The 26,484-nt window shown below is 51.6% G+C and overlaps 1 protein-coding gene across 1 annotated transcript; it reads right to left on the bottom strand.

Moving 5' to 3' along the window:
* Window positions 1–988: 988 nt before the first annotated feature.
* On the bottom strand, window positions 989–22,698 carry MCM2 (minichromosome maintenance complex component 2). The gene is made up of 16 exons (XM_090022230.1): window positions 22,560–22,698; window positions 21,885–22,072; window positions 20,979–21,154; window positions 14,861–15,127; window positions 13,685–13,904; window positions 13,206–13,413; window positions 12,287–12,421; window positions 11,908–12,099; window positions 10,418–10,511; window positions 7,940–8,190; window positions 7,138–7,264; window positions 6,905–7,017; window positions 5,483–5,725; window positions 4,490–4,672; window positions 3,296–3,451; window positions 989–2,153 (listed from the first exon to the last, which is right to left on the bottom strand). Exons 1-16 carry the CDS (start codon window positions 22,563–22,565, stop codon window positions 2,043–2,045), a joined length of 2,670 nt encoding a protein of 889 aa, XP_089878356.1. The 5' UTR covers window positions 22,566–22,698; the 3' UTR covers window positions 989–2,042.
* Between the last annotated feature and the right edge of the window lie 3,786 nt (window positions 22,699–26,484).

Below are 26,484 nucleotides of genomic sequence, written 5' to 3' on the forward strand. Positions count from 1 at the left end.
CTAGGCAGCAGTAGTCCAAGACCAGGGTGGCAGTTTGCCATGTCTGCTGCACAAGGATGAGGACCTCTTTGGAGGCGTGAGCTAGAGCCTGGCTGCAGACTCAAAGCTGAAGTCCTCCTTCCATTTGGCCCAGCTCTAAATAGGCAGGTGGTTGCGTGGGCTGGGGAGTCAGACGGCTGGACAGGAAACTAACCCTGCTCCTCCCCCTTATGAGCAGCTGGCTACAACAGTCAGCGTGCCTGAATCACTTTAGCCACTAGGCCACGGTGGTGCTAGCTTGACATGGCCACTGTGTTTAATACCAGCTTTCCCTGCACTGGCCTTAGACCTTTTCCACACTGGAGTAAGGTTTCCACTTAGCCCAGGCTGTCAAATGACAAGGAGGTTGCACAATGAAAGGCAGGCAGAAGGGTGGGAACTGGTGCTACTGGGCTGCAGATGAGGACACGGCAACACAGCAGCTCATAGGGAAGGCAGGAGCGCAAAGGGCCTGTGGGACCTGAAAGCACCTCCCTATTGCATACAGGTAGATTGTGGCCAGGCAGTTGTGGCCCCCCTCCTCCTGCATTTCCAAAAGGTAAGAGCTGAGATAGGTTCATAAGGCCCCATTTTCAGTGTATCTGACCATGACTCAGGCAGGACTGGCAGAGGGGCAGCCATTCCCCAGCCTGCACAGCGCTTACCTGTTCTCTACACCACAGCACAGGGACCTGGAGGAGAAATGCAGAGAAACAGCCATAGCCACAAGTCCATTCCCACTTCTCCACCCAAGGGGACGGCTTCAGCTCAGGGCTAGAGTGAGGCCAGGATATTCAATCCCAGGAGCTGAAACCAGCTTCCTCACCCCCACATTAAACCTCCATGTAGGACAGGGCAGCAGCCACTATGAACAAGGGGATGAGGGAGGGGGACCAGGCATGCGGGTCAGTTCTGCTTGTCCTTCCTTAGTGCAGGGGTGGACATTCCTAGATGAGCACAAATGCACAGCTATAGCAAACACATATATTTAAAACACATACAATAAACGAGCAGAACCACAAGTGATGCACAAACAGGAGATCTGACACTTCAAAACCTCCAGACCTTTCATCCCACCCCAGCCCCCTCATGTTGCCCTCTTGGGTCCTCTCCATCCCAGGTACTAAAGAATCGGAGGTCACTCTTCCCCCTTGTCTCAACTCTGCCTTGGCACTGAACACAGATTTGCTGACCGGGAGCGATGCCCCATTCCTAGGGCATCAGCATAACCTGAGCTCTGGTGCTTGGTCTAATTATTACTTCTCACCCCATCCCCCCACCCCTTACAACTGACCATGCCACCACCCATTAAGGTACCTGACACCCCATTGAGGCTTGGGGCACTGCCCTAGAACATACAGGAGTGGCAAGACAGCCGGAAAAGAGGCCAGCAGACTGCCTCGTACTGTCATGTCATGCTTTTGTCACGTTAGAGGTCTCACCAGGCCCCTGCTGAGGCCAAGCAGCAAGCAAGCCCAAGAAGGGGGCCTGGGGAAACACTAACTGTCAAGCCCAGGGTGTTGAGCTGAGAGGCCAGCACCTTTCCATCTCCCCAGCAGTTGGTTTCAACTCCCCATGACCCAGTCGTGGTTGCTGCCCATCAGACAGTGCAGCAGCGAGACAGGAGGGAAGAACACAGAAGGCCTTTGGGATCCGACTGGCAAGTGCTTGGAGGACAGGTGCCTTCTGCTGCTCCCACTCCAGCCAGCCCTGCAGGTGGAACCAAGCTGAGATCAACAGCAAGGAACTGGGACGAGTCTGAAAACCAAGTCTCGTCACCAGCAATTCTTGCCCACTGGGCTCAGCTACAAGACAACACAGCTAATTACTGATGTGGCCAACAGATTTATCCAGGCATGGCTGTCGTATATATAAGTCCTTCAGCGCTCCCTCAATTCAGAAGCCACAAAGCAAGCAAGGGAATAGCTTAGTCCTCCAGGTTCCCATGTCCCTTCACATTCCCAGGCCAGATGCAGCACTGACATCTCATCTTGTTGGTACGGGTAGAGGCTCTGCCATCGCCATCAGAACTGCTGGACAATCAGCTTCCGTTTCACGTCACGGGAGAACTTGTTCATCTTGAACAGTTCACTGTCGTAGAAGGCAGTGAGGTTGTGGATGTTGATCTGGCGAGCCTGGGAGAGGATTGGCAGGGAGTTAACATGCATACAATTACTTCAAGCCCTAAGGCTTTTCACAGCCAAGGCCACACACCTCCTGAGCAGCGTAGCCCAGCAGACGAACAGGGGAGACTGCAGGTCAGGGCTCAGGAGCCTAACAGAGCTGTATGAAGGACATCTGCCCTCCAGTTGCCTGGTGCCATCCTATCCTTTCATTGCACCAAACATGTAGCCACAATGGAAGAAGTTCAAGCCTGCTCCTGAGGTAATTCTGTTCGCACAGGACACATCACCATCTCCTCTAATAAGGTGGTGGTGGAGATCCTCAGCACCCATCCCATAGGCCCAACATGCAGTTAGATGGGGTCCAAGAAACAAAGGAGAAAGCTATTGAGAAGTTTCCTACTGTACTTTGCTGGGTGCCAGCACTGCAAAACAAACTGGTCGGGCCACAAGTTGCCCATTTCTAAGTGACCTACCACACAGGGAAGCCCCCCACAAGGAGCAGGGGCGTGAGCAATATCTAATGATTGCTGCTTGTATAACTGCTTGCTTCTCCTGGTGTACCACCTCACTGCCTCTTCACACTGCAACTGCCCTGGGGCAGGGACCCTGCAGCCTCACCTGCCCACACTGTGCATGCCAGTCTGAGCTCTATTGTCCCAATGCTACTCTGCTAGTGCATGGGAGCCCAAGGCACAGGGGAAGATTAGGAATAAGCTAAATCTACTAGTTTGCTTCACTTTGATTGCCAAGATGAAAGACAAGGAGAGGGAAAACAGATAGAGCCAGATTCGACTTGAAATGTTTTCTGTCTTATGCAGGGTTCCTCTGGTGCAGCAACTCAGCAAGGCTGTTTCTAATAATGCAAGTCCTCTTCAAGAGAGCAAAGACAGACAGATTGTGGCAGTGGGAGCAGAGCACCCCAGAGAAGACTCTTTGGAAGACGCATCAGTTATTTCCTGCAAGGCAGAAGCAGCTGGCAACTTCCTCATCTCTGAGGTCACAAGCGTTTCCTCTTCCTGGCAGCAAACACAACTCAGGGTCCATAAGCACCCAAGGTGGAAAGTGGAGCCCAAGGGAAGGCGAAGGCTAGTTACTACTCTCCTCCCACCCCCCACTCTCCAACACAGCTTAGCAGAGATCCTGTCCCTTACCTTATCCACTAGGTCCTTCTCTGGCACCTCAATGGTGTCCTGCTGGGCCCCGTAGCGGTTCCTCTGATACATCACCTGCTCACCCACCAGCTGCTTCAGAATGAACAGCAAGAGCTCATTGTTGTCCCGTTTGAACGCCAGGTAACGGGAGAAGGTCTGGGGAGAAGAGCATGAGGCGAGGGGATTAGAACCAGAGGGAGAAACAGCTCGCTCCCTGAGGACGCTGCAGTGCCCATTTTACACGTTCTGTGGGGTCCAGATGTGCCTCTGGGGCACAAAGCTATTGATAAACTGCTGGTCATGCAAGTGAGCAGTGTGATCCACAGAACTGAAAGGGTTAACATGCCTGACTGGGCCACTGCTGTTTGTGCCATATGACATTCCTGCAGGCTAGGAGGACAGCCCTGAAGCTTTCCAAGCACCAAGCCCATAGGAAGGCAGCTCTGGACAGAGCAGCTTTCCTCAGCCTTGAACTCAGCCTTGAACCCAAAGCATTTCACTGTAGCCTCCTGGGCTTGGCTGGGGCAGCACATGCCCAGTCAAGAGACCCAGACATCAATTAGAAACCAGTCCGTGCTGAGGCTGGACTCTGAGGGCCTGCACATGCAGGGCCAGGCAAAGGAGCTTAAGTGATCCCCTGCTTGCATTTGGTAACCATGAGTTGAAGGCAAAAGGACCAGAGCTCAAGCGTCACAGAAGGGCACAGGACCTGGCATTACTCCCAATACAGTGAGACTGGTCAGATGGAGTTTTTCACCTTCAGGTACTTTTCCAAAGTGGCAGTTTTTGGTTCCAACCCCCTACTGCAGCGGATGAGACTAGGGAAGCTCTCCACCGTGCCGTCTCTTTGAGATCCCCGTGGAACACCACACCAGCCCAGGACACAAGGCACCACACCTTAGCTACCCCCTAAATGCTCTGTTTTATCAGCTCTGCATCAGTCCTTAAGTGAAGGATGTTCTGCAGAGGTGGTGCAAGCACCTTTCTACTGCAAGCCTCGCCCACTGTATTCTAGGGCAGAGCAGCTTCTTCCCCCAGAGTAGCAAGAAGAGGCTCACTGAAGCCCTACTCAGAGGCGAGGGCCACTGTCCAGCACAAACCAGTATGAGCAGCCTTATCCTCCACCTAGCTAAGCCATGTCTCCACCCAGCCCCTCAAAAACTGGGACAGCCTAGACTGCCCTGACCCACCCACCTTCCGCATGCTCCTCATGACGCTGAATTTCTGCGTATCAATGAAGCTCTCCAGCATGACCCGGATAGCCATGTTGACGTCATCCTCCACCACGTAATCCCGCAGGTGCATACGGGCATGCGCCTCGGCCATGCGGATCATCGACTCAATGTGACGCACCGTGATGGGGATGCTGCCCGTGGCCTACAGACAGGGAGGAGGGACAATGCTGTAGAGGCACAGAACAGGCAAGGAACCCCCTTGCCCTCCACCTCTGCCCCAGATCCAAGGGGACAAGGCAGCCCCCTCCTGAACCTTTGTGGTGAGGGAGCTTCAGAGACTGGGAGGGCTGCACCACCTGGTGGCACACATGACGTAGAGCAGCCACAGCAAGGATCCTATGGCTTGCAAGTAGCCAATGCCGATACTCATCCAAAAGGCAAGCTGTAAAGGCCATTCAAAACCATTGCATTTCTGCCTCTTGATTGATTTATGTGGAGGGGAGAGAGATGGCGTGAAGAAGTAATCAATTCTCTCCCCCCAATTCTGAGTAGAAAGATTTAAAAAGGCTAAAGCCAGATGTTAAACCAGCTTTTCCTCCGCTCTGGGGAACTCCCTGGAGCCACTGCAAACTCTGCTCCTCAGTTCAGGAGGAGACCCCGAATCCCAATGGGTTCTACAGTCAGCCACAGGGGAAAACAGAGCCAGAAGCCCCTACAGCCACTAGTCTTCCCTCTGCATCCGTGGATGGAGAAGAGCCAGGGACAATGCAGGAGTGCATCAGGTCCATGCCAGCTGGACTGAGGGATTGAAGCGATTCCCATGGATTCCTGCAAGACTCTGCCAACAAGCTCTTACTTCATGACAAAGGTGGTAGACTCTTGCACCAGGTGCTAAGGTGATGGTCATGACAAGAACATGGCCTGTGCTGGGGTAGTCACTGCCTTGCCCTTGATCCAGCTAGTGCCCCCTCCTAAAAGCATGAACTAAGCCCCTTTTCCTATATCCCCTCACCATAGACTCCTTCCGGAGGTCACTGTACATCCTGGCCACCTTGTCCTGGTCCATCTGGTTGAGTTTGGGGTGGACCTTCTCCTTGGCATAGATGATGTATTTCTTCAGGACCTCCTGGGGGATGGGGTCCACACCATAGGTGTTGGGGAGGATGATCTCCTGACTATCTCCGTTCACCACATCCTTGCAGCCAGGGTGATGCTTGATGTGACTGCTCACGACAAACCGGGCAAGCATCTCATCCTATGGGAGAGAGGATAAAGAACAGGCAGTGAAGTTACCAGCTGCAGAACCACAACCACTAGTGCAGCTCAGCTGCAGCTACAACAAGCAGCCTCACACCAGAGAAGGATGCATACAGGTTGTTGGCTAAAGGCTGTACTCAGGCAAGGGATGTGGAGTTAATTCTTGGTCCATTGACCAGGCTGATGAAGGCTTGGAGTAACACCCAGGCCTTGGGAAAGGGAAGGTAGGGCTCGTGGTATTAGACAGTGACCCTGCTGTCCAGGGAGCCACATTCACCAGCTCCAAGCAGGCCATCCAACAGTTTCACAGAAGTTTAGGGCTGGAAGGGACTTTGAGATCACTGGGTCCAACCCCCCCTGCCCTGTGCAGGAAAGACTGCTGGGACCAAATAATCCCAGCAAGGTGTGCATCCAGCCTCTGTTTGAAAATCTCCAGGGTAGCTACCTACACCCCTCCAACCCCCACTATTCCAGACTCCGGTCACATGAACCGTGAAGTTTTTCCTTATATCCAGTCTGAAACCTTCTTCTAGGAGTTTATGACTGTTGCTCCTGGTTTTCCCCTGGGGCACTTTGGTGAATAGTTGTTCACCTAGCCCCTGATCCTTGCCTCTGATGTATTTGTAAGCTGCCACCAAATCCTCCCAAATCTTTTCTTGCAATCTACATGCAGAGGGAGGTCGCTATTTTGGGACCTGGAAGGGCAAAATCCCCCCTGCAGAAGGGATACAGGGCACCAAGCTGTGACAGAAGAGCCTAGCCCCAAGGATGATGCTGTACATGTCCCCAAGGAATCTCACTGACAGACCGACTCTGGAGGGCAGGGTATGGGGCTACAGCTCTCTGATGGTCTCTAGCTCCCTGTCAGGGATGCAGCATCTTCACCCCCCTGGGGTGGCCAATTCATAGGCTTTTCTGCTTGGCTGACAACAGGGCAGAAAGAAGAGAGAGGGAATACAAGACATGCAGGGAGTTGCAGAGGTTAGTAGCTGCAGGCCAAGGCTGAGAGCCCTAGAGAAGGAGAGGCCTCAAGGTGCCTAGGGTCAGTCTGCTCTACCGCTTTCCAGAGCTCACAGGTTTGATGCTACCTTAGCATGGCAGGCATCTGGATCAAAACCCTCAGGACAGAGAGCAGCCCCCTCCCAGCTCAAGTTGCAACTCACATTTTGGCTCATACCTGAACAGGGTCCACTGTGTCTCTCACCACACACAGGACATCAAATCGGGAGATGATGGGCTCGGTCAAGTCCACGTTCTCTGAGAAGGTCAGCGATGGGTCATAGCGCCCACCTAGGACACAGGGAGAGACCCTTAGAGTTGAACATCTCATAGGCGGAGGCTTTTGGGCAAGTCCAACCTCAACCTTGCCAAAGAGACTCTGCACCCTACCTCCAGAGTCCCTGCACTTACCTATGGGGTTGGCAGCTGCAATGACAGTACAGCGGGCCTGCAGGGAGGTGACGATGCCTGCCTTTGAGATGGAGATGCTTTGCTGCTCCATGGCTTCGTGGATGCTGGTCCTGTCCTGGTCATTCATCTGGAGGGGAGCAAGAGAACAGTGTTAAGTTTCTATAAGCCTGGGCTCAGCAAGTGCCAAGAGGGTCCCACAATCACTGATCCCTGCCTGCTCCCCTCCACAGGGGCTTACAGGGCAAAGCTGGGAGGGGCTGTAGTGCAGACCTGGGTACAGAGAGAAGCAAGGACTCTTCCTGGGCAGGAGACACCTGTTTCCTCAGCATTACAGGTCACCTGCAGCCACTCAGGTCCTTCTCCTCAGAGCCTAGCTGCTGGGGCTGCAGGCAGCTGGGACTGAGGCTGATGACTCTCAGCAGACCACTCCCATGGTAAGTAAGTCATGCAGTTTGCTGGGAAGCAAAGCCTTTTGCTCCAACACCACCCAATCTAACGTGGGCCTAGTAGGGGAAGGGCAATGCTTGGTGCCTCTCAGGGAAGAGATGTTTCCATGCGGTGCCCAACACACAAGCTCTGCATCACTAGAGCAGGCATGTGTCACTGTCGGAGACTGCAGACATCAAGTACCTTTCTACGCACCACATGGGTAGACTGCACTGTAAGCCTGCCTGGGGCCTAATGCAAGGCATGCTCAGCAGCTGGCAGCATGGAAGAAACTCCTTAGTGGAGCCCCTTGGCCAGGAGGCCACCGGCCTGCCCCACTATTGTTCTGCCTCACCATCCAGAACCCAGCACTCACCTTATCAAACTCATCTATCAAGCAGACACCCCTGTCTGCTAGCACCAGGGCTCCTGCCTCCAGTGTCCACTCCCTGCTGACTGGGTGCCTCTGAACATAGGCGGTCAGACCAACAGCTGATGCACCCTGGCCAGTGGTGAAGATGGCTCTGCTAGACACTTTCTCCACGTACTTGAGGAACTGAGATTTGGCAGTGCCAGGGTCTCCACACAGAAGGACGTTGATATCACCACGGACCTTGTGCTTGCCACCTGTAGCAGCAGAGGAGACATGGGAGAGACTGTTCTGTACGGCGAGTGTAGACATTGCCCTCCAGTGGGCAACAGGGAATTGAAGAGAAGAGCAAAGCAAGGAACCAGAAAGTTTCACAAGATAGCTTTTCACAAGAAATTCAGCACTTGATGTTTCATAGTTTCTAGGGTCGGAAGGGACCTGAGCAGCTCATCTAGTCCGACCCCCTGCCATGGCAGGAAAGAGTACTGGGGACAAATGACCCCAGCAAGATGCTCATCTAACCTCCTCTTAAACACCCCCAGGGTAGGAGCCTGCACCACTTCTCTTGGAAGCTGGTTCCAGACCCTAGCCGCCCTGACTGTGAAGTAGAGCCTCCTGATATCTAGCCTAAACCTGCCCTCTGCCAGCTTGTGACGGTTATTCCTGGTCACTCCTGGCAGTGCTCAGGGGAACAGGGACTCCCCCAATGCCTGCTGATCCCCCCTGACTGGTTTATAACAGGCCACAAGATCCCCCCTCAGCCTTCTCTTGTGGAGGCTGAACAGGTTCAGGTCCCGTAGCCTCTCCTCATAGGGCCTGCCCTGTTGTCTCCTGATCATACGAGTAGCCTCCTCTGGACCCTCTCCATGTTGTCCACATCCCCCTTGAAGTGTGGCGCCCAGAACTGGATGCAGTACTCCAGCTGCGGCCTGACCAGTGCCGCATAGAGGGGGAGGGTCACCTCCTTGGACCTGCTCGAGATGCATCTGTGGATGCATGACAAGGTGTGGTTGGCCTTCTTAACTGCCTCTCCACACTGCCAGCCCGCCTCTCCACACTGCCGGCACATGTTCATCTTGGAGTCAGTGATGACCCCCAGATCCCTTTCCACCTCCGTACTGACAAGAGGGGAGTTCCCTAACCTGTAGATTTGGTGCCGGTTGTTCCTCCCCAGGTACAGCACCTTGCACTTGTCTGTGTTGAAACCCATCCTATTCTCATCCACCCACCCTTGTAACCTGTCTAGGTCTGATGGTAGCCTGCTGCATCCTTCCAATGTGCCCACATCCCCCCACATCTTAGTGTCATCAGCAAATTTGAACAGGGTGCTTTTTACCCCCTCATCCAAATCACTGATGAAGATGTTGAACAGTGCAGGCCTGAGGACCGAGCCCTGGGGGACCCCGCTGCCCACGTCCTTCCAGGCTGAGAAGGACCCATCCACCACCACCCTCTGCGTGCGGCCCTCCAGCCAGTTGGCGACCCATTGGACTGTGTGGGCACCGACACCACAGCCCCCAGTTTCTTAATGAGAACGGGGTGAAAGACAGTGTCGAAAGCCTTCCAGAAGTCCAGGAAGATTATATCCACTGCTACCCCTGCATCTAACGATCTGGTGATCTGATCGTAAAAGGCCACCAGGTTGGTCTGACAGGACCTGCCACTGATGAACCCGTGTTGGTTGCCCCTAAGCATGCAGTCCCCTGCTGGCCCCTCCTGGATGTGTGCCAGCATAATTTTCTCGAACAGCTTGCCTAGGATCAAGGTGAGACTAACTGGCCTATAGTTTTCGAAGAACCAGGAAGCCTCAGGTCTCCCCTCTCAAACTGTACAAGTGCACATGGCTCAGTATCCCCCACTTTCCAAGCAAAAACTCATGCACAGATCAGTGTGAGAATGGCCCTTGTTACACATCTGTGAGGGGAGGAAAAAAAAATCCCATTTCGCTAAGTGGTGCAGTGATTAACATTTGCTGGTGTTTTGTGATGAACTGCAGGAGATCAAGCTCCATTACATCACGGTGACAAAGCACCTTGGCTCCTACTGAAGCAGCTTCCTCCCTGCCCCCTCCACAATGGAACCTTATTCTTAAGCACAGATGCAAAATACAACACATCTGATCTCAGCTGAGTAAGGCTCTTCCTACCCTAGGGAGACAGGTAGGTCAGGATTCCCTGGTGCCAGACCCCCCCAGGATATCCCCAGACCCAGACTGTTGTGGAGCAGTTGTCCTGAACAGCTTGTTTTTTTAGCTAACTTCTTGCCAGGTACCTTGTTTTTAGCTAATGTACTTCTACTCCTGTGTCAGAGCACTAAAGAAATCACTTTTACACTTGATGTTTCAACACAAGACCTATTACTCCCAGCTTGTCACCCAGTAGGCTCAATTTGATTTTCTAGTACATCTCATTCAACCAGAGACCAGTCTGAACACTAGCACTTTCATCTGTGCCATACTCTGAGCCAACACCAATTACCACCTACCTGGGTTTTTGGGCTCACCACCAAAGAGAGCCAAGGCCAGGCCTCTCTTGATGTCTTCATGCCCATAGATAGATGGAGCAATGCTGGCAAAGATCTGAAAGTGAGAGCAGAGCAGTGGTCAGTGCCCTTATCCAAGATATGCAGCATTTGGTGTGTGAAGCAGCAAGGCTCAGTAGCACCAGGGATCTTGCTTGCACTGCTGACTTCCATAGTTCTGGCAGAGGAGAACTGCACAGATGTAAGAACACAGCCAAAATGCTGGGGAGGTCCTGCCAGAGCCCGGTGCTGCTGAGCCGAGCAGGATGCATTCTGCAGTTCTATGCAGGAGAGTCCTGCCTTTACCTCGCTGGCTGCACTATATGTCTGTGTCCATCTGTGACCTCTCATTCTGCCTTAAAAAGCTTAATTCTGTCTGCAGACTGCTTAACTGGATATATCAATATTCACTGACTGTGGGCTGGGATAACTCTGCACAGGTGAGGTGAGATGCAGGGAGGTGATGAGGACACCCAATTTCAGCAGCCAGTGGGTTTCCTGCATCCCCAAGCAAGGCCTATTCAGGTAAATTCTGATCAAAGTTGGATAGTAGTGACTGATGTCACAACCTCCAGATTTTGCAGGGAGGGAAGAACGAAATAATTTTTATTCCCAAATTTTGGCTTTATCGAGGGAGCAGCTCCACCCAGTGGAAACAGACTTAGAGAAACAAGACTGAATATAACATAGTTCTGTGACCAAAAGAGCCAAAGTCCACCACATTTCACAGCCTTCCTGCATGAGGCAGGTGCAAGACACCCTTGTTTTGCATCTGTTCTTTCATGCATCCAACTCAGGTCCTAGTACATTGAGAAGTAGAGCTGTTACCTTAGTAGCTGAAGTTAGCCTCATTCCTTTTCCACCTGAAATCACAACCCCCTGGTAAGAGGGACTGAGAAGTGTTTTAAAGGGAAAAAGGAGACTCCCTTTAGGGAACACACAGAGGTGCCAGGGTATCACAGACCATTTGGGCTACACCTTCTCTCTGTTTTCCCACCACCACCACCACCACCACCAAGGGGCCACTGCCTCAGAGATGCATCCATAAGCCAGCATCAGTCTAGTTTCTAGAAATGTCTAGGGGTTCTTCCAATCAATTTTTCTGCCTTGCCCAGTCATGTTTTCCTCCTTTGCCCACATTGTGGGGGGAAGGACTTGCCCAAAGAAGGAAAACCATCTACTCAAGAGGAATGGTGAAGGTGATACTGGACAGAGGGCTGTTCAGCACACACAGCAAATAGGGAGAGGGGGAGAGGAAGCACTCCAACCACTTCCCCTCCTCCGTCTGCTTTCTCACCTCTCACCAACAGCTGCCTGAGAACTGTAGCAACAAAGGTTTTCAGTCAGTGGTGACCCTCTGCCTAGAAGTACCCCACTGGAACATGGGTATTCTGTGGTCTGGACCCCATGCACATAGCTGGGTGTTGGACAAGCGATGCATGAAACCAACTTACTTTCTCCCCAATCTGTTCATCCTTGGACAGGCCCACAATTGTCTTCATATCCTCATCAGTTAGTTCCCCAATTGCCAGCTTGTTATCCTTCTTGGTGATGTGATTTGCCAGGATCACTGTCGCAAACACTGGGAACCCATTGGCAGTGTTCAAGGAGCCATCATAGTTGTTGTGATAGATCCCGGTGAGCTCCTGGATGGCACAGGAAGGATGCATTAGATTCATCCAAGCAATTCAAAATCAGGTGGACATGACCTAGAAGTCTTATCCCTTCACACTCAAGACAATGAGCTTGAGAGCACCACTGGGAGGTGGGCTGAAAATAAAAATGTAACCACTCCCTGCCCACCCCCATCTTTGATCCAGGCAAGGGACTTACGATTTCATCCCCTGGCTTGCAGCTGTCAACCAAGTCAGCAAGGAGAATGGAGTCCTTGGAGCGGGGCAGCCTCCCAGCAGCCACCTTCCCGGGGCTCTCCTGGATTTTGATGCGCTGGTAGTTCTGGTAGACTGTCTGCAGTGACAATGAAGAGCTGCATGGTAAGTCTGACACCCACAAAGCCTGCACTGGGGTTTGTCAAAGGGCATTTGCTGGTGGAAGCTAGGAGAAATGCTAGAGCAAGGAGCTCATACTCCAGATGAAGGGCTGGGCCACAGAGCTGGGAGTTTATTAGCAGCAGTGCTACTGCTAAAGGGAATCAGCCCTAGCAATGATGCAAACTTTTGTCAAGTAGCCCCTCACCACTGCCTTTAATGCCAGTGCCTGTTTGCACAAGACAGAGGCTCAGTCTTTGCCCACCTGGACTTTGGGTTTGCCCTCCACACATTTGGTTGAAGACATCTGGACTGTGATGGGGAGTGACGCATAACAGAGTAAGACTGGGGCTTAGAGGCTTGATCCATCGTGCAGTGCCTCAGTCCCCTGGGCTGGAAGAGGAGGACAGCATCAGCCTTGCTTTGGGAGGGGAGAGGAAGGGCGATGAAGCTCAGCACTGACAGTTCTGCAAGCATCCTGACAAGGTCTCACACCACAGGGGTGAACATGGTACAAGTCACGGCATGTTTTAGCCTGAGCCCTTATAGAAAGGACACCAACCTAGGCAGTTTCAGAGCTGCACCCCAGATGACATGGAGTCTAGGGACCAGACCTGTCAGCAGTAGAGTTCCTTATTTACTGCAGTGTGGGTCCAACTGCTCAGGTAAGGAGAGACGCGGGGAGGGCTCAGGCACAAGCTTTGTTAGGACTAGCTGCTGGAAGTGCCCTACACGACAGTGCTAGCAGCCCGCAGGTCTCTTACCTCTTCCATGTTGATTTCAAAGGGGCCGACAGACTGACACTCGGGGCAGGAGCCAGGCTTCACCTCCTGGTTCTGAGATTGGAAGAAGGGCCCCAGGATGAAGCTGCACTTGCTGCAGTTGTACTTCACCATGCTGAGCTGTGGCAGGACCCCTGTGCAGCTCGTCACCACCCCACTGGTTCGGATCAGCTGGTTCAAGTGCAGCTGCCTAGGTGGAGAAGGGGAGGTGTTGGCTACATGTAGATCTTTGAGAAGACAGGAGAGCCTACAGCAGTCTCTTTGGTGATGTGATGAGATTTCAGCCTGCTGGGGCCAGCACAACCAAGGGGCATCCTTCTCCCAGCTAAACCTAAGGCCCTACTCTCACCAAGCCTCACACAGAACTTTATCCAGAATAACTCTGCCAAGCCTGACCACCTCAAACAACACACAACCCAAAGGCTATCACAGGATCAGCAGACATCAACTCCACTACCTACCTGAGGGACCGCAGCTCCTCTACCAGAGGCAGGTGGGAAATGCGGACATGGATCTCCTTCGCAATACGGTCGTATTTGGGATACATGGCCAGCACCACCTCTTTGGCTGCTTCATCAAAGATCTTCAGCATTTCTGCTGGGGCCTCAGGCAGGAAGTAGGCCAGGACATGCTCCCGGGCAGCCAGGTCCTCATAGTTTACCACCAAGCTCTCTCGGTTCTCTGCAGAGAAAGCCAGGGTGGATTTTAACTTCCAGAGCCTGTTATCGCAAAGCCCCCCACCAATATCAGATTCCTGGCTGCTGAGCCAATGAAGAATGGGAAACTTCACAAGAACATGGAAACTCAGGGCACCATTACCAAGATGGTGCGGCCTTGCTATGGAGACCAACCACCCAGGAGCCTCCACAACAAAAGGGATGGATCAGTGGCTGTAGGATACTGTGCTGACTGGATGCCATAAAGATCCGGGTGTTGTATCCGCTCCATGGGCCACAGGCTAATTTTGTTCTTTGTTTGCACAGCACAATGCAATTCCAGACCCCAACCCCGGCTCTGAGGTGCTACGGCTATTCCAGTAAGAAATAAGACAGCATCTGGATGAATTGTGCTTAAGTTTAACAGGTTTTATTTTTTCCTATTGGCCAATTAAAGATTAGCCAAGAGGATATTTTAATTCTGTTTCTTCCATGTCTCCTTAAGTGAAGTTTAAGTCTAAAACATTGAGCCAAGACTCAGGAGACCAGTCACATAGTGCCATTTCTGTTCCCCAATTGGCTGATGTGGTTTTGGTAGCTGGAAACCAATGCAAAAACCTTTTCCCCCCAGTACTGTAAACTTTCAGACTCCAATCAGAAAAATTCTAGTGGCAGAATGTGACTGTATGGATCCCAGCAGAAATGGACACAAGCAGAACATGATCTTAGTTAAAAGGGAGTCAGAGGAATGAATGTTTGAAGGCTCGATAATGCAATGCCCGACATCTCTATCAAAAAGAAGTGCTGAGTTTTTGAGTTAACATGAGAGAAATATGAGCAGATGTCTATGAAGTACATCAGCTAATAAGGAGGAGGAAGTTGGCATCACCCAAACATCCTGGCACTGCTTCTACTGCAAGCAAGTACTGCAAGAACTAGTGTGCTCAGCCATTACCAGCATCTATCCCCACCCAGCCATACCTTTGCACATGTCACTGATCCTCTCCTTGAAGACATTGTGTCCGTGGTCATCCACATGGGTCTTCAGGAAATTCTTGAAGCGATGGTAGATCTCAAGGCGGGGAGCTGCCATTGATACCCACTCCCTTACTGAGTGCCCTTTCATGTCTTCCAGATTCTCAATGCTCTCAATCATGTCTTCATCCTCCTCCTCCTCCATCCCATCTGCAGCCCGTTCAGCCAGCCGCCTCCTCCGTGACGGACGATCCTCATCTTCATCATCACTATCTGGAGGTTTAAAGAGGAGTCAGAGCTGGGGAAGTTCATGCTGGCGCCTCTCAAACCATGCAGCGTCAAGAATCCCAGGCATTCAGTCCTACCAAATTCACCTCTACCCAATGGCCATGCCAAACCAGTGCTCTTTCCTAAATCAGCTCACACATAGCGGGCATTAACAGGAAGGTACAGGGACAAAGCCTAGAAAGATTACAGAGACCATTAGAGAAATACAGACCTCCAAAAACAGCACACATGCACATGAAGTGTCCTGAGAAAGAAGAGGCCAAAATATGGGCTTAATTTCTCTTCCCCTACCCTGCACTAAGGGCCTGGATAGCCCACCTAATCTCCCCATAAGGATGGCACTCAGAGCAGAGTTGTAACTAGTAATTTCATCCCTGCCCAGGGCACTGCTTTTGAGTGCCTTCCTCTTCCTTCCATCAGTAAAATAATTCACTCATGTCTCAGTAATTATTTCCTCAAGGAAACACTTACTAGCATTTGAACATTAAAAATGCATCTTATGCTTGACCTCATTTTGTACTTAATGCTGGAACACACAAAATACTCCTTTAAATAAAAAGAAAATGACAACAGCCACAAGGGGATTTAAGCAGGGAGAGGTAGTCAGCCATGTCAGGTAGGCAGAAGGCAGGATAAAGTTGCACCTTAAAAACTAAGTCAGAGATGTAGCTACAGCTTGCTTCATCAGGTGCAATGAATATTTGAAGAACATCTGAGTTATACCAAAACATGAAAAAATAACTGGAATGTAATTGGGGGGAGGGGGAGAATGGGACACACAGTCAAATTATTAGACCATTCATATACTTTTAAAATTGTAGAAGATTTATGCATTACATTACTTATATATCTTTCAGCCTTGCTGTTCAAGTGGCTTTTCAGAAATTAAAAGGTACAAGGAATAATGAAGGAATCCATTCCTTCAAAAAGGTAGACGCAACCAAGATACTGTCTGAATTTGACAGCAGATGAGATTGAGGACAAGAAGTTCAGTGAGAAGAACAAAAGGAAAAAAATTATATTAAGACTCTGAGCTTTGGCAGAGGTGAACTTGTCAATGATCTCGTCATAACTGATACAGTAAGCAAGTTCATCTTCAACTGACAAGATGGCCAATTAGAAAGACATTCTTGCCAAATTGTAGAACGCAAATGTTTTCACCAGCTTGCTCTCACAAGAAATTGCTGTTACTGCCAAGGTTAAAAAAAAATCTCAAGGGTACAATATTATGATATTAGGGTACGATTCAGTCAAGCATAAACTGTACAGGAAATTCAAGATATCAAGGTGAGGACCATCATGAAGTATAGGAGGAACAATAGCTTTCATTGGAAACTCGAAGCTTTCAATTTCCAAAGAAAAATCTAATGCATTTAAATCCTCTGGATACTTTTTTGTTGCCAAATCAGTAGTACATTTTTTCAGCTCTCAGGCATTTCTGACAGGGACCCTCCAAGTCAAAACTGGATGACATTTCAGATAGCATCACATAGCACCATTCAAAGTCTGATGCGAGTGAATCAAGTACATTATTCACAAGAACTGTGAATGATCTTTCAGAAGTCAGATGGCAAGATTCATCCAGGAATTCACCCAGGTCCAACTGCTTTGTCCACGTTTTCCTTTTGTGGCAAAACAAAGATTCAACATCCATAGTCTCCACAAGACTTCTGGCCTCCCCCACCACAGATTCTAATCCAGAACTGCAAGTGCTTTGCTGCACTCTGTCATGCAGACCATCTATTAGCTTTGAGGCCTTGTCCACTGTTAGATTTGTTGCCGGTAGTGTTTATTAATAAGATTAATAGAATTCAAAAGTTTGTCCCAAATAATTAGTAGGCAAATACATTTAAATTAATTTGAAGAATAATTTGAAGAATAAATCAATTGGCTATCAAAACACAACATTTGCATCAGCCCTACTTTCACCTGCTTTCTGCAAAGCCTCTGTTACTTTTGGCAGCCAAGTGCAAAATGTTCCCACAGCATGGGCATTTGTAGCCCAACATGTCAAAGTAATCTTTCAGTATGTTTTGAAGACAGTCTTTCCCAATGTTCAGAAGACTTCACAAAAAAATAAATAAATTTTGAGTGGGGGGGGGGGGAAAAAAGTGAATAGGCACCGAATTGTACCAAAAATGTGATTACTTCTCCATTGATGTCAGCTGCATTTTTACCAGCTATACTGAGTGAGCAAGCAGTTCATGGGACAAACCTAACAAAAGCATTTAACTGCAATGTTCTGGCCCTCGTACCATTATGCTTTCCTGCCACATTTGCCCCATTGTCACAGCCCTGGCCGTGGATTTTTTTTTTTTTATGTCCAAACCATCACATTGGAGTTTATTTTCTATGATCTGGGCTAATCCACTTCCAGCTTTCTTGTTCATTTAAATGAAATTGGAAAAGCTTTCTTCAATACTGCACCTGTTGCCACCGACTCTCATGTATCTGATCATTTGCTCCTTTTGGGACACATGCAGTATGCAGTCAAAGTAAAATGAAAAAATATATTTTGCCTCTTGTATCAGAGATAGAATTTCTTTCCAAACTGTGGACCCTAAGACATCAGTTAATTTGTTTTGCACCAGAAGGAAGTAGTAAGTCACAGTTCCCAAATCATGGATTTGGTTTTGGGTACGATGGGCAAGATCCAGTTGAGAGTAGCTAGTAAGTTCAGAAAGATCCCAACACCTGGCTGTCCAATAATCTTATTGTGCCCTTGAAGAGCAAAATTATTTTTGACACAAAAAGAGCATGCATCAACAATCACTTTTAGGATCAAGCATCATTTTTCTCTTTCCACCATGATGGCTCTTTGCAGGTTATCATCACCACTAAGGGCTTTCTTTGCAAGGCATTTTCCACTTGAGATAACACTCAATGTTCAGGCAAGCTTTCGTGCTCAGGAATGCATGGGTCCAAATGTTTCCAATCAGAAAATCCGTTGCATGGATCAGAAATAATTGGTGTAAACTGGGGCCTTGCCCACACAAGCATGCAAGGAAAACAGAATGCTGCTTTTCTCACAGTTACACACATAAGCCATTTTCTTTCAATTCTCTCTCCGTTGCACAGTGTTTTTGTAAACCAGTCGCGAGTGAACTGCCTTTCATCACCCGACATGGACAGCGAGAAATCCAAATCCTACTGTTGATCTGGACCTTTTTCAGCTATATAGTTCCTGAATTGATCAGTAATGTTCAAAAGCCACAAACCAGGGTTGTGAGCATATAATACCTCCTCCTCAGGGTAAGTACATCAGCAGTTTTAGGACTTGTTACAAATGTACTTTTCTTTCTTCTCTGTCACTCAGGAAAACAAAGACTTTTTCCAAACAAGACCAGATTCACAATTACTCGTTTCCTTAATTTTTGGGCTGACGGCAGCTCCAATATAGAATTCAAAATTCTTTTCTCCTACCTTGGTTGCAGAAGGTGAGTCAGCTGACTTAACTAAGGTACTGGGGCACTCTTTGGAAAACCAAGCAGAAACAGAGGATTGTTTCCACATTTCCTCTTTGCAAAAGTTTTGTTTTTACAATAAGCAGCTCCAGATTTTTTTGGTGGCCCTTTTAGGTCTGTATTTGATGGGGACAAAATGGCAATGGTTTCTTTTACTTCTTATCTGTTCCCCCACCCACCACTTGCTTTACAGGTTGAGCTGCAGTCACATTCCTTCCATACAACTGTTTTGTTAGCATGTTTTTCCCCCCCAAAAAACTTGAAAAATACTCTGAATTAAAAGAAAAGCTGTGTTACTTGGGCTTAACTATAGGATTATGAGGGAGGGTGGGCAGCTACAAAATACAGTGAGACCCCAGTTAGGTTATCTAATTCTTCATCTGGCTACACATGAACACCTAGGACACAGGAAATGGAAACCCAAGGTTGAAATGCAGAGACCAGTCCCTTTTCTTAAGTACTTACATTTGAAAACTGCCTATCATGTTTATACCATTGCTTATTGTTGATCTGAATACACAACCACAAAAAGCTGTTTGGAGAAAAGCAGGGGGTGTAGTGGTTAGTGCAAAGGGCAATCTCTTGGCTTCCTGCAATACATTAAACACAGCAAATATTTTCAAAAGCTCCAAGAGCTAGTGGAGACTATGGGCCGGAGAACTCCCAAATAGCTGCACAGCAGCTGTAATTCAGGAAAGAAGCGAGTTGACTTCAGACTCGTGAACCCTTGAGATGAAGGCAACTAATCTCTTCCAAGTGCTGCTGCTGATGCTATCTGCCTGGAGCTGCTGGCTCCTCACAAAGGAGCTGCTAATATAGTGAGGCCTGCTCCCTGCCTGGGTGATGCTCCTGTCACACAGACAGATACTGCAGCTGCATGGGGTTGGGGAGCTGTCATTTCAGTGTCTACTCCAATTTGGTGCAGGCACTAAAATTAGACAACTGTGGTGTCAATGCCCACACAGTCATATGGGTCACAAACTGGCTGGAGGGCCACACCCAGAGAGTGGTGGTGGACGGGTCATTTTTTACCTGGTGAGATGTGAGTAGTGGGGTTCCCCAGGGCTCAGTCCTGGGACCCGCACTGTTCAATATCTTCCATCGGCAATTTGGACAAGGGAGTGAAAAGCACCTTGTTCAAGTTTGCAGATGACACTAAGATGTGGGGGTAGAAGAGGGACAGGCTACGACTAGATCTGGACAGGTTACAGAGGTGGGCGGATGAGAATAGGATGGAGTTCAATACAGACAAGTGCAAGGTGCTGCACCTGGGGAAGAAGAACTAGCACCATACCTACAGGCTGGGGAACTCCCTTCTCATCAGTGCAAAGGCAGAAAATGATCTTGGTGTCACTATTGATTTCAGGATGAACATGGGCCACCGACATGAGGATGCAGTCAGGAAGGCTAACCATACCTTATCATGCATCCACAGATGCATCATGAGCAGGTACAAGGAGGTGATCCTCCCCCTCTGTGTGACATTACTCCAACTGTGGCCTGACCACTGCGTCCAGTTCTGGGGGCCGCACTTCAGGAGGGATGTGGCCAACATCGAGAGGGTCCAGAGGAGGCCACTCGCCTGATCAAGGGTCAGCAGGGCAGGCCCTGTGAGGGGGGGCTACGGGACCTGAACTTGTTCAGCCGCCACAAAAGAAGGCTGAGAGGAGATCTGGGGGCCGCCTGTAAACTGGTCAAGGGGGACCAGCAGGCAGTGGGAAAGTCCCTGTTCCCCTGAGCACTGCCAAAGGTAACAATGAACAACGGCCATAAGTTGACTGAAAGTAGATTCAGACTACATATCAGGAAGTGCTACTTCACTGTCAGGGTGGCTAGGAGCTAGAACCAACTTCCAAAGGAAGTTTCTTCTTCAAAAGGAGGCTAGATAGCCACCTAGCAGGGGTCACTTGACCCCAGCATCCTTTCCTGCCCATGGTAGGGGGTCGGACTGGATGATCTACTTAGGTCCCTTCTGACCCTACCAACTATGAAACTATGGTGTCTCTGGCAGATGCCATGCTCACCCCCACCATAATTACACTACTGACCCACAGCAGTTTGCCCAGTACTTACTGGGTCCAAGCCCCTGTCCTGACATGGCCTGGAAACCACAGCTTTTGAGCTCTGCTCCAACCACAGACCTGCACGAGTCAGGAGAGTGCTGTTAGTGCGGGAGCACCCAACATACCCAGCTTCAGAGACAATCTTAGTGAAGTTCAGGTGAGCCCACTGCTCCCTTGAAACCCAGACACTCTGCAAGCCATAGGTGGTCTACAGCCATCACGGCAACCAGGCCACTGGGTAAAGGATCAGATCCTCCTGGAGAGGTAGGCTAAAGCAGTCAGTGATATAAAAGCACATATGGGAGTTACCATAAAGCAGTCCCCTCCTCATGCGGCCCAGGCCACGGTCCAAGTCATGGTCCCTCTGCCTCATTGCCCGCTCGGCCGCCTCCCGCTGGCTGGCTGTCAGCTCCTCCACGTCCTCATCGTCCAAAGCCAGGCCCTCAGCTTCATAGACATCCAGCTCTGGAATGGCACGGTAGTCCCTAGGCACACAGAGATCTCATTTAACCAGTGATGCACTCAGCCACACGGAAGAGTTTCCCCCATCACATTATGGGAAACAGAGGTGGTGTCAGGGAGACTTTTCAGGCCAGACAGAAAAACTCTTGGTGAACAGAACCTCATTCTACACAAAGAGATGCTCCGTGTCATGAAAGCAGACACACAAAGCTTGCATGAATAGTGTATGCAGGTGTTGGCTGCTGGACCTGGCTGTGTTTGTTTTTCTAACCTAGTAGCCAAGGGATTGTTTTTCCAGAACAAAAGCTGAACTTTATGCTCACACAAGCAAGGAAATAACCCTGAGCTGAGCCACATGCAGTCCTAGGAAGTGACCTGAAGGTTTATCCATGCAACTTCACCCACCCACCTCACAGGTAACCCCCTGGGTATCCCTGACAGTGGCACAAGACTTATATCCATCACCACGGTCTTGTGGCCCCTCTGCTATGCCCATCCTAGGCATCGGTGCAGCAAACAAAGCACATTTCCAACATCCCATGACAGGTACTTTAGAAACACGGCTGGGGGTACTGAAGGATGCTTAGAGCAGGACCAGGCGGAGGACAAAGAGGCACTACCCGTGCAGTGGCCCATGGGGGGGAGCCGACTATGTCTTAGAGACAAGAGGCAGAAGCAATAACCTGCCCTGCCAAGGCCCTGCTCACACACAGCAGCCATCAGCGAGGAGGGCTGCCCCTGGGCTCTCCCTACCTTTCCATCCCATCCCCAATGAGCTCTTCCCCGTCGTCCTCCTCTTCGGGGCCCCCCTCGGTCCCCAAGAGCCCTTCAGACTCGTCCTCGAAGGGCGGCAGGTCCCGGCCGGGGCTGGACGTGAAGGCATCGCCGCGGCGCGAGCTGCGGGCCGGGCTGGTGGCCACGTTCTGCGACTCGGACGAATCCTGCAGGGGACAGACAGAGTCGGGTCAGAGGCCGGCGGAGGACCGGCCCGGCACCCCCAGCAGCCCCGCAGGGGAGGGGAGCGAGGAGGGGGCAGCAGCACACTCACCCCTGCGGGCAGACCAGTGTGTGGGTGTGCACACGCGTGTGCTCACGTGTCACCCGCCTCACAGAGCCAGGGCACCCAGATGGGGGGGCATCCCTATTTCCCCATGGGGCCCCCCCATGCAAAGCCCCGGAGAGGCAAAGTCCAAGGCCCTTATGGGCCGTCTCTGCCCCACGCAGGGCCCGGGCGGCTGCGGCGGGGAGGGGGCACGCCCCAGCGCTGCCCGCTGTGCACCGGGACCCCGATCCGGATCTCACCGCAAGGCCCAGAGCACAGAAGCCCCAGCCCGAGCCCGAGCCCGACCCCGATCCGCTCCCAGTACCAGCCCCGCTTTGAGCCCCCACCCCCAGGGCAGGGCAGGGCAGGCCCCGGCCGCCGCTCACCGCCATCCCCGCCGCTGCCCGGCACCTCCTCGCCTAGCCGGATTCCGCGGGAAACGAGCACCACGTGGGCAGCAAAAGCGCGCGAAACCTCATGCATAATTAACGAGTCCCGATGCATATGCATGAACACCGCCCCCCTGTCGCGCCTGCGCGGGGAGCTCAGCTGCGCTCTGCCCCGCCCTCATCCCGGGAGGGGGCCGCGCTCCTTCCCGTCTCGGGGACAGTGACAGCAGCAGCAGGGCAGACTGTGTGCGACGTGGTTTCTTTTGTGTTTTGGGGATGATTAAAAAAGTCCCCAGAGGCTCCTGGGCTGGAAACAGTCTGAAATGGGGGGCGGTGCACCCGCACCAGTGCACCCGCTCTGGGTCTGATTGCACCTTGTTGCTCATGCCCCGTTCATCCCTCCTGCCGCCCGCCCTGCTGCCTCAGGGCTTCGCATCCTACGCGGCCTGGTTGCCCCGGGGCACCTTCTGCTCAGTAATTGCAGCCACAAGAGGGACTTTGTCCAGAGCATGGTGGGTCCCTCAGTCCTGACCGGCCCAGGTGCCATCAGTCTGTGGCGTCCTCTGGGCATGCAGTAGGACTGGGGCGGCTCCAGCCTTTCTAGGCAGCCCAGGCAGCAGTGGCTCCTTCTGGCTGCTGCCACCACTGGCCCCAGCCCCATGGTACCAGTGGGGACCAGCATGCACAGCCACAGCCCCGATCCTGGCCCACCCTGCTCCTGCTCTGGACTTGGCTGCCTGCACTGTGCAGCAGCAGTAGCAGCAGCGGTGGCAGCTGGGCAGAAGCTGCTGCTTGGTGCAGGGGAAAAGTGGCTACCTCTCCTTTGCCGCTGGACCCTTCTTGCTGCAGCCACCCAGAGCCCACACTTGGGCTGACCTGCGGCTCCGCACTGCCAAGAGAGACATGAGATGGGTTTACAAAATGCTGAATGGTGAAGAGAAAGTGGATAGGGATGTACTGTTTACTCTCTCTCTTAATATAAGAACTACGGTCATAATACAAAACTAACTGGTAGTAAATTTAATGCTAACACAAGGAAGTTGTTTTTTACCCCACATGTAATTTAAGTTTGGACCTCATTGCCACTAGATGCTGTGGAAGTTGACAGTTTAGTGGGCTGTATTTTGCCCACAGGCTGGATTCAGCCCAACAGGCCACTCTATCTGGCTTGCGGGGCCCCTCCAAAAAACAATTATTACTGGCCCGCAGCTGCCCCTCTGAAAGGCAGAGGGAGATGCGAGCTTTCAGAAGTGGGTTCTGTGCCTCCACCTCCTGGGAATCCCAGCACTCCAGCTGGGAGCCCCATATGGAGACACTGAGCTTGATCACGTGTGACTGGGCAGCAGTTGAGTAGGAAGGGGGTGGGGTATGGGTCCCCCCCACATGCCTTCCCCCCTCTCCATCATGATGCGCAGCTTCCGCCGATGGTGACAGCAGCGGGCAGCAGGCCCTCCGGGCACTCATGGCCCACGGTAGGCAGAGCCCCTGGCACTGAGCCGGTCCGCTGGTAGGGGCCTTCAAGCCAGACCAGGCTGGCTCTGTGCCAGCACACGGGGTTCCCAGCGCTGCAGGTGGGAACTATGCGCCATTGGATGGTCTTGGCCAGTTTTGTGCCTCCACATGGGGCTTCCAGGACTCCAGTAGGGAGCTGCATGTGGAAGCACAGAGCCTGGCCAGCCCAATGGCATGGGACTCCCCCACAAACTCCCCACAGCTCTTAGTCCTCGCGCCATCGGCTGGGTGGGCTCTGTGCTTCCATGTGTAGCTCCCAGCTCTCCTTTCAGGAGCAGTGTGCCATCGGGCCAGCCAGGCTGGGTCTGTGCCAGCATCTGTGGCTCCTGGCACTGAAGCTGGAAGCATGCACACCTGGGCCAGGCTGTCAACAGCTAGGAGTTGTCTGGGGACTGAAGGTGCTGTAGAGGAGGCTGAAGATGAAGTTAGGTTGCCTGGTCCTGAAGATAGGAAGCTTCCAGATCACCCCTCTAAACCCCACCTCCCCCCATACCCACTCCCCCAACCACACCTCTCCCACACAGAGTATACAAGAGTAAGACTATATTTGGAGCTATTATGCAGTCACCTCTCTATACACGATGCAAACACCCATTCATGAGGAGAAAAATCTTTTTTTAAATAAAATTAAAATATGTTATATTTAGGGTTTTCATATTTCCAGTTTCAAAAAAGAGGACACCTGTCGGGGAGCGAGGGCAGGTAATACGATTGTTCAGGGCGGGCAGTGACAACGCCCGTGCCCTGCTCCACCCCTCACTCCCAAGCCACGCACCCCCTAGCCCTGCCAGTGCCCCTCACTCCTGACCTGCAGCCCTATGGCCCCCCAGCTCCTCAGCATCTCCCAGCTGTCCCACCCCTGCAAGCACACACCAGTCCCAGTGCTGCCAGCCTGGCCATACAGCTCCCTGCTGTCTCCAAAGGACCCCCTTCCCCTACTGGAGGGGCAGATGTTCTCCCTGCCCTGCCACAGCCCCAGTGCCCAGAGAGTGTGCTTCCCCCAGTGCCAGCAGGCACCCCCCTCACACCCATCCCCTCCACACACCCCCTCCACACACACACACACACACACACACACACAGTCCCCAAGCCCTGGCCCTCCAACCCCTGCCCCCACAGACTTACCTGCATGCAGCTGCCAGACCTGGTCCTACCACCACATGATGCCTCTGTCTTCAATTTCCCTCCCCCTGCTCCTGCCAGCCCCAAGCAGCTCTTTGCTAGGACAAGATGGGAAGTGCCAGGAAAAACATTGATGCTGAGTAGACTAAAATCTCGGATAATTTTTTGATGTTTTAAAAAACCATCCAGACAGAGATGGGAGGATCCAAAAGGAGGACATGTCCAGGAAACCCAGATGTATGGTAACCCTGTTATAGTAGATGTTTGATTTTTAGTATATGATTTTTTTCTGGTTCTAATATGGTACCCGCCACCTCCCAAAAGGAGTATTTCTGGGGGGCAAGGAGTGGGACTTCCGGTGACAAAAATCAGGGGTTAGGAGTGGGACTTCCAATCCCACGATGGCAATTAGGTGGCAGGGCACCTATCAAGGGGAGGGGCTACCCTTGCGCCCTCAAGGGCACACCGAAAGTCACTATGCGGCCCTCCAGCTGAAATAATTGCCCACCCCTGGTCTAGCCAGATTCAAAAAGGGATTGGACACATTCTTGAAGGAAAGGGGCAGCAGTAGCTATTGAGCATGAGACCTGGGGATACAGCCTCTGGATGAGAACGTCCTGGACCTTAAATGCTGGAGGCTGCAAGTAAGAGAGGAACAGTGGAAGAAAACCTTGGTCATCTCCAGTTCACTCTCCCCTTCAGCATCTGTTCTCTGCCCCTGTGTGACGCAGGCCTATTTGTTGCCTAAGAAACAGGGGCCAATGCCCACTAGGAAACACTATAAGCCCCCCCTTAAAAAGCGAGGCCACTAGGTAGACAACTGATTTCTGGGGACAGCTAAAGAAATAACAGGGATGGGAGAGAGGTCAGAGGTTTAAAATGAGTGCACCAAGGGGGGATGCTGAGCAGAGCACACCAGCCAGTGCCCACTGGCCTTCAAACAAGTCCAGGGAGCCAGTGAACACTCCCAGTGGTAGTCTGCCCAGAGATGGGATTAGACCAGGTACAGGAAAATGGCCCCATGGTCCCTGGGGGTCCTCCCTACCAGCCTCTTCTTCCTGGTGAGATATGTCATTAACTTAGCCAGGGCCAGGAAGAGCTTGACTAGGAGGTCCCAGGACTTGGTGGGGAGTGCATAAATAAACAGGTGTGGGGAGAAGTGCATCCAGAGCCTCAGCAGGAGGTTCTGGAGGAGGCAGTGAAGGGGCTTCAGCCCAGTGCACTCCAGGTAGGGGTGCACCAGGGTCTTGCTCTGCTCACAGAAGGGGCAGGTGTCAGGGGCATCTGT

The sequence above is a fragment of the Crocodylus siamensis genome, chromosome 11 (genome assembly GCF_052110815.1).
Source record: "Crocodylus siamensis isolate JL-2025a chromosome 11, ASM5211081v1, whole genome shotgun sequence".
Classification (NCBI taxonomy): domain Eukaryota; kingdom Metazoa; phylum Chordata; order Crocodylia; family Crocodylidae; genus Crocodylus; species Crocodylus siamensis.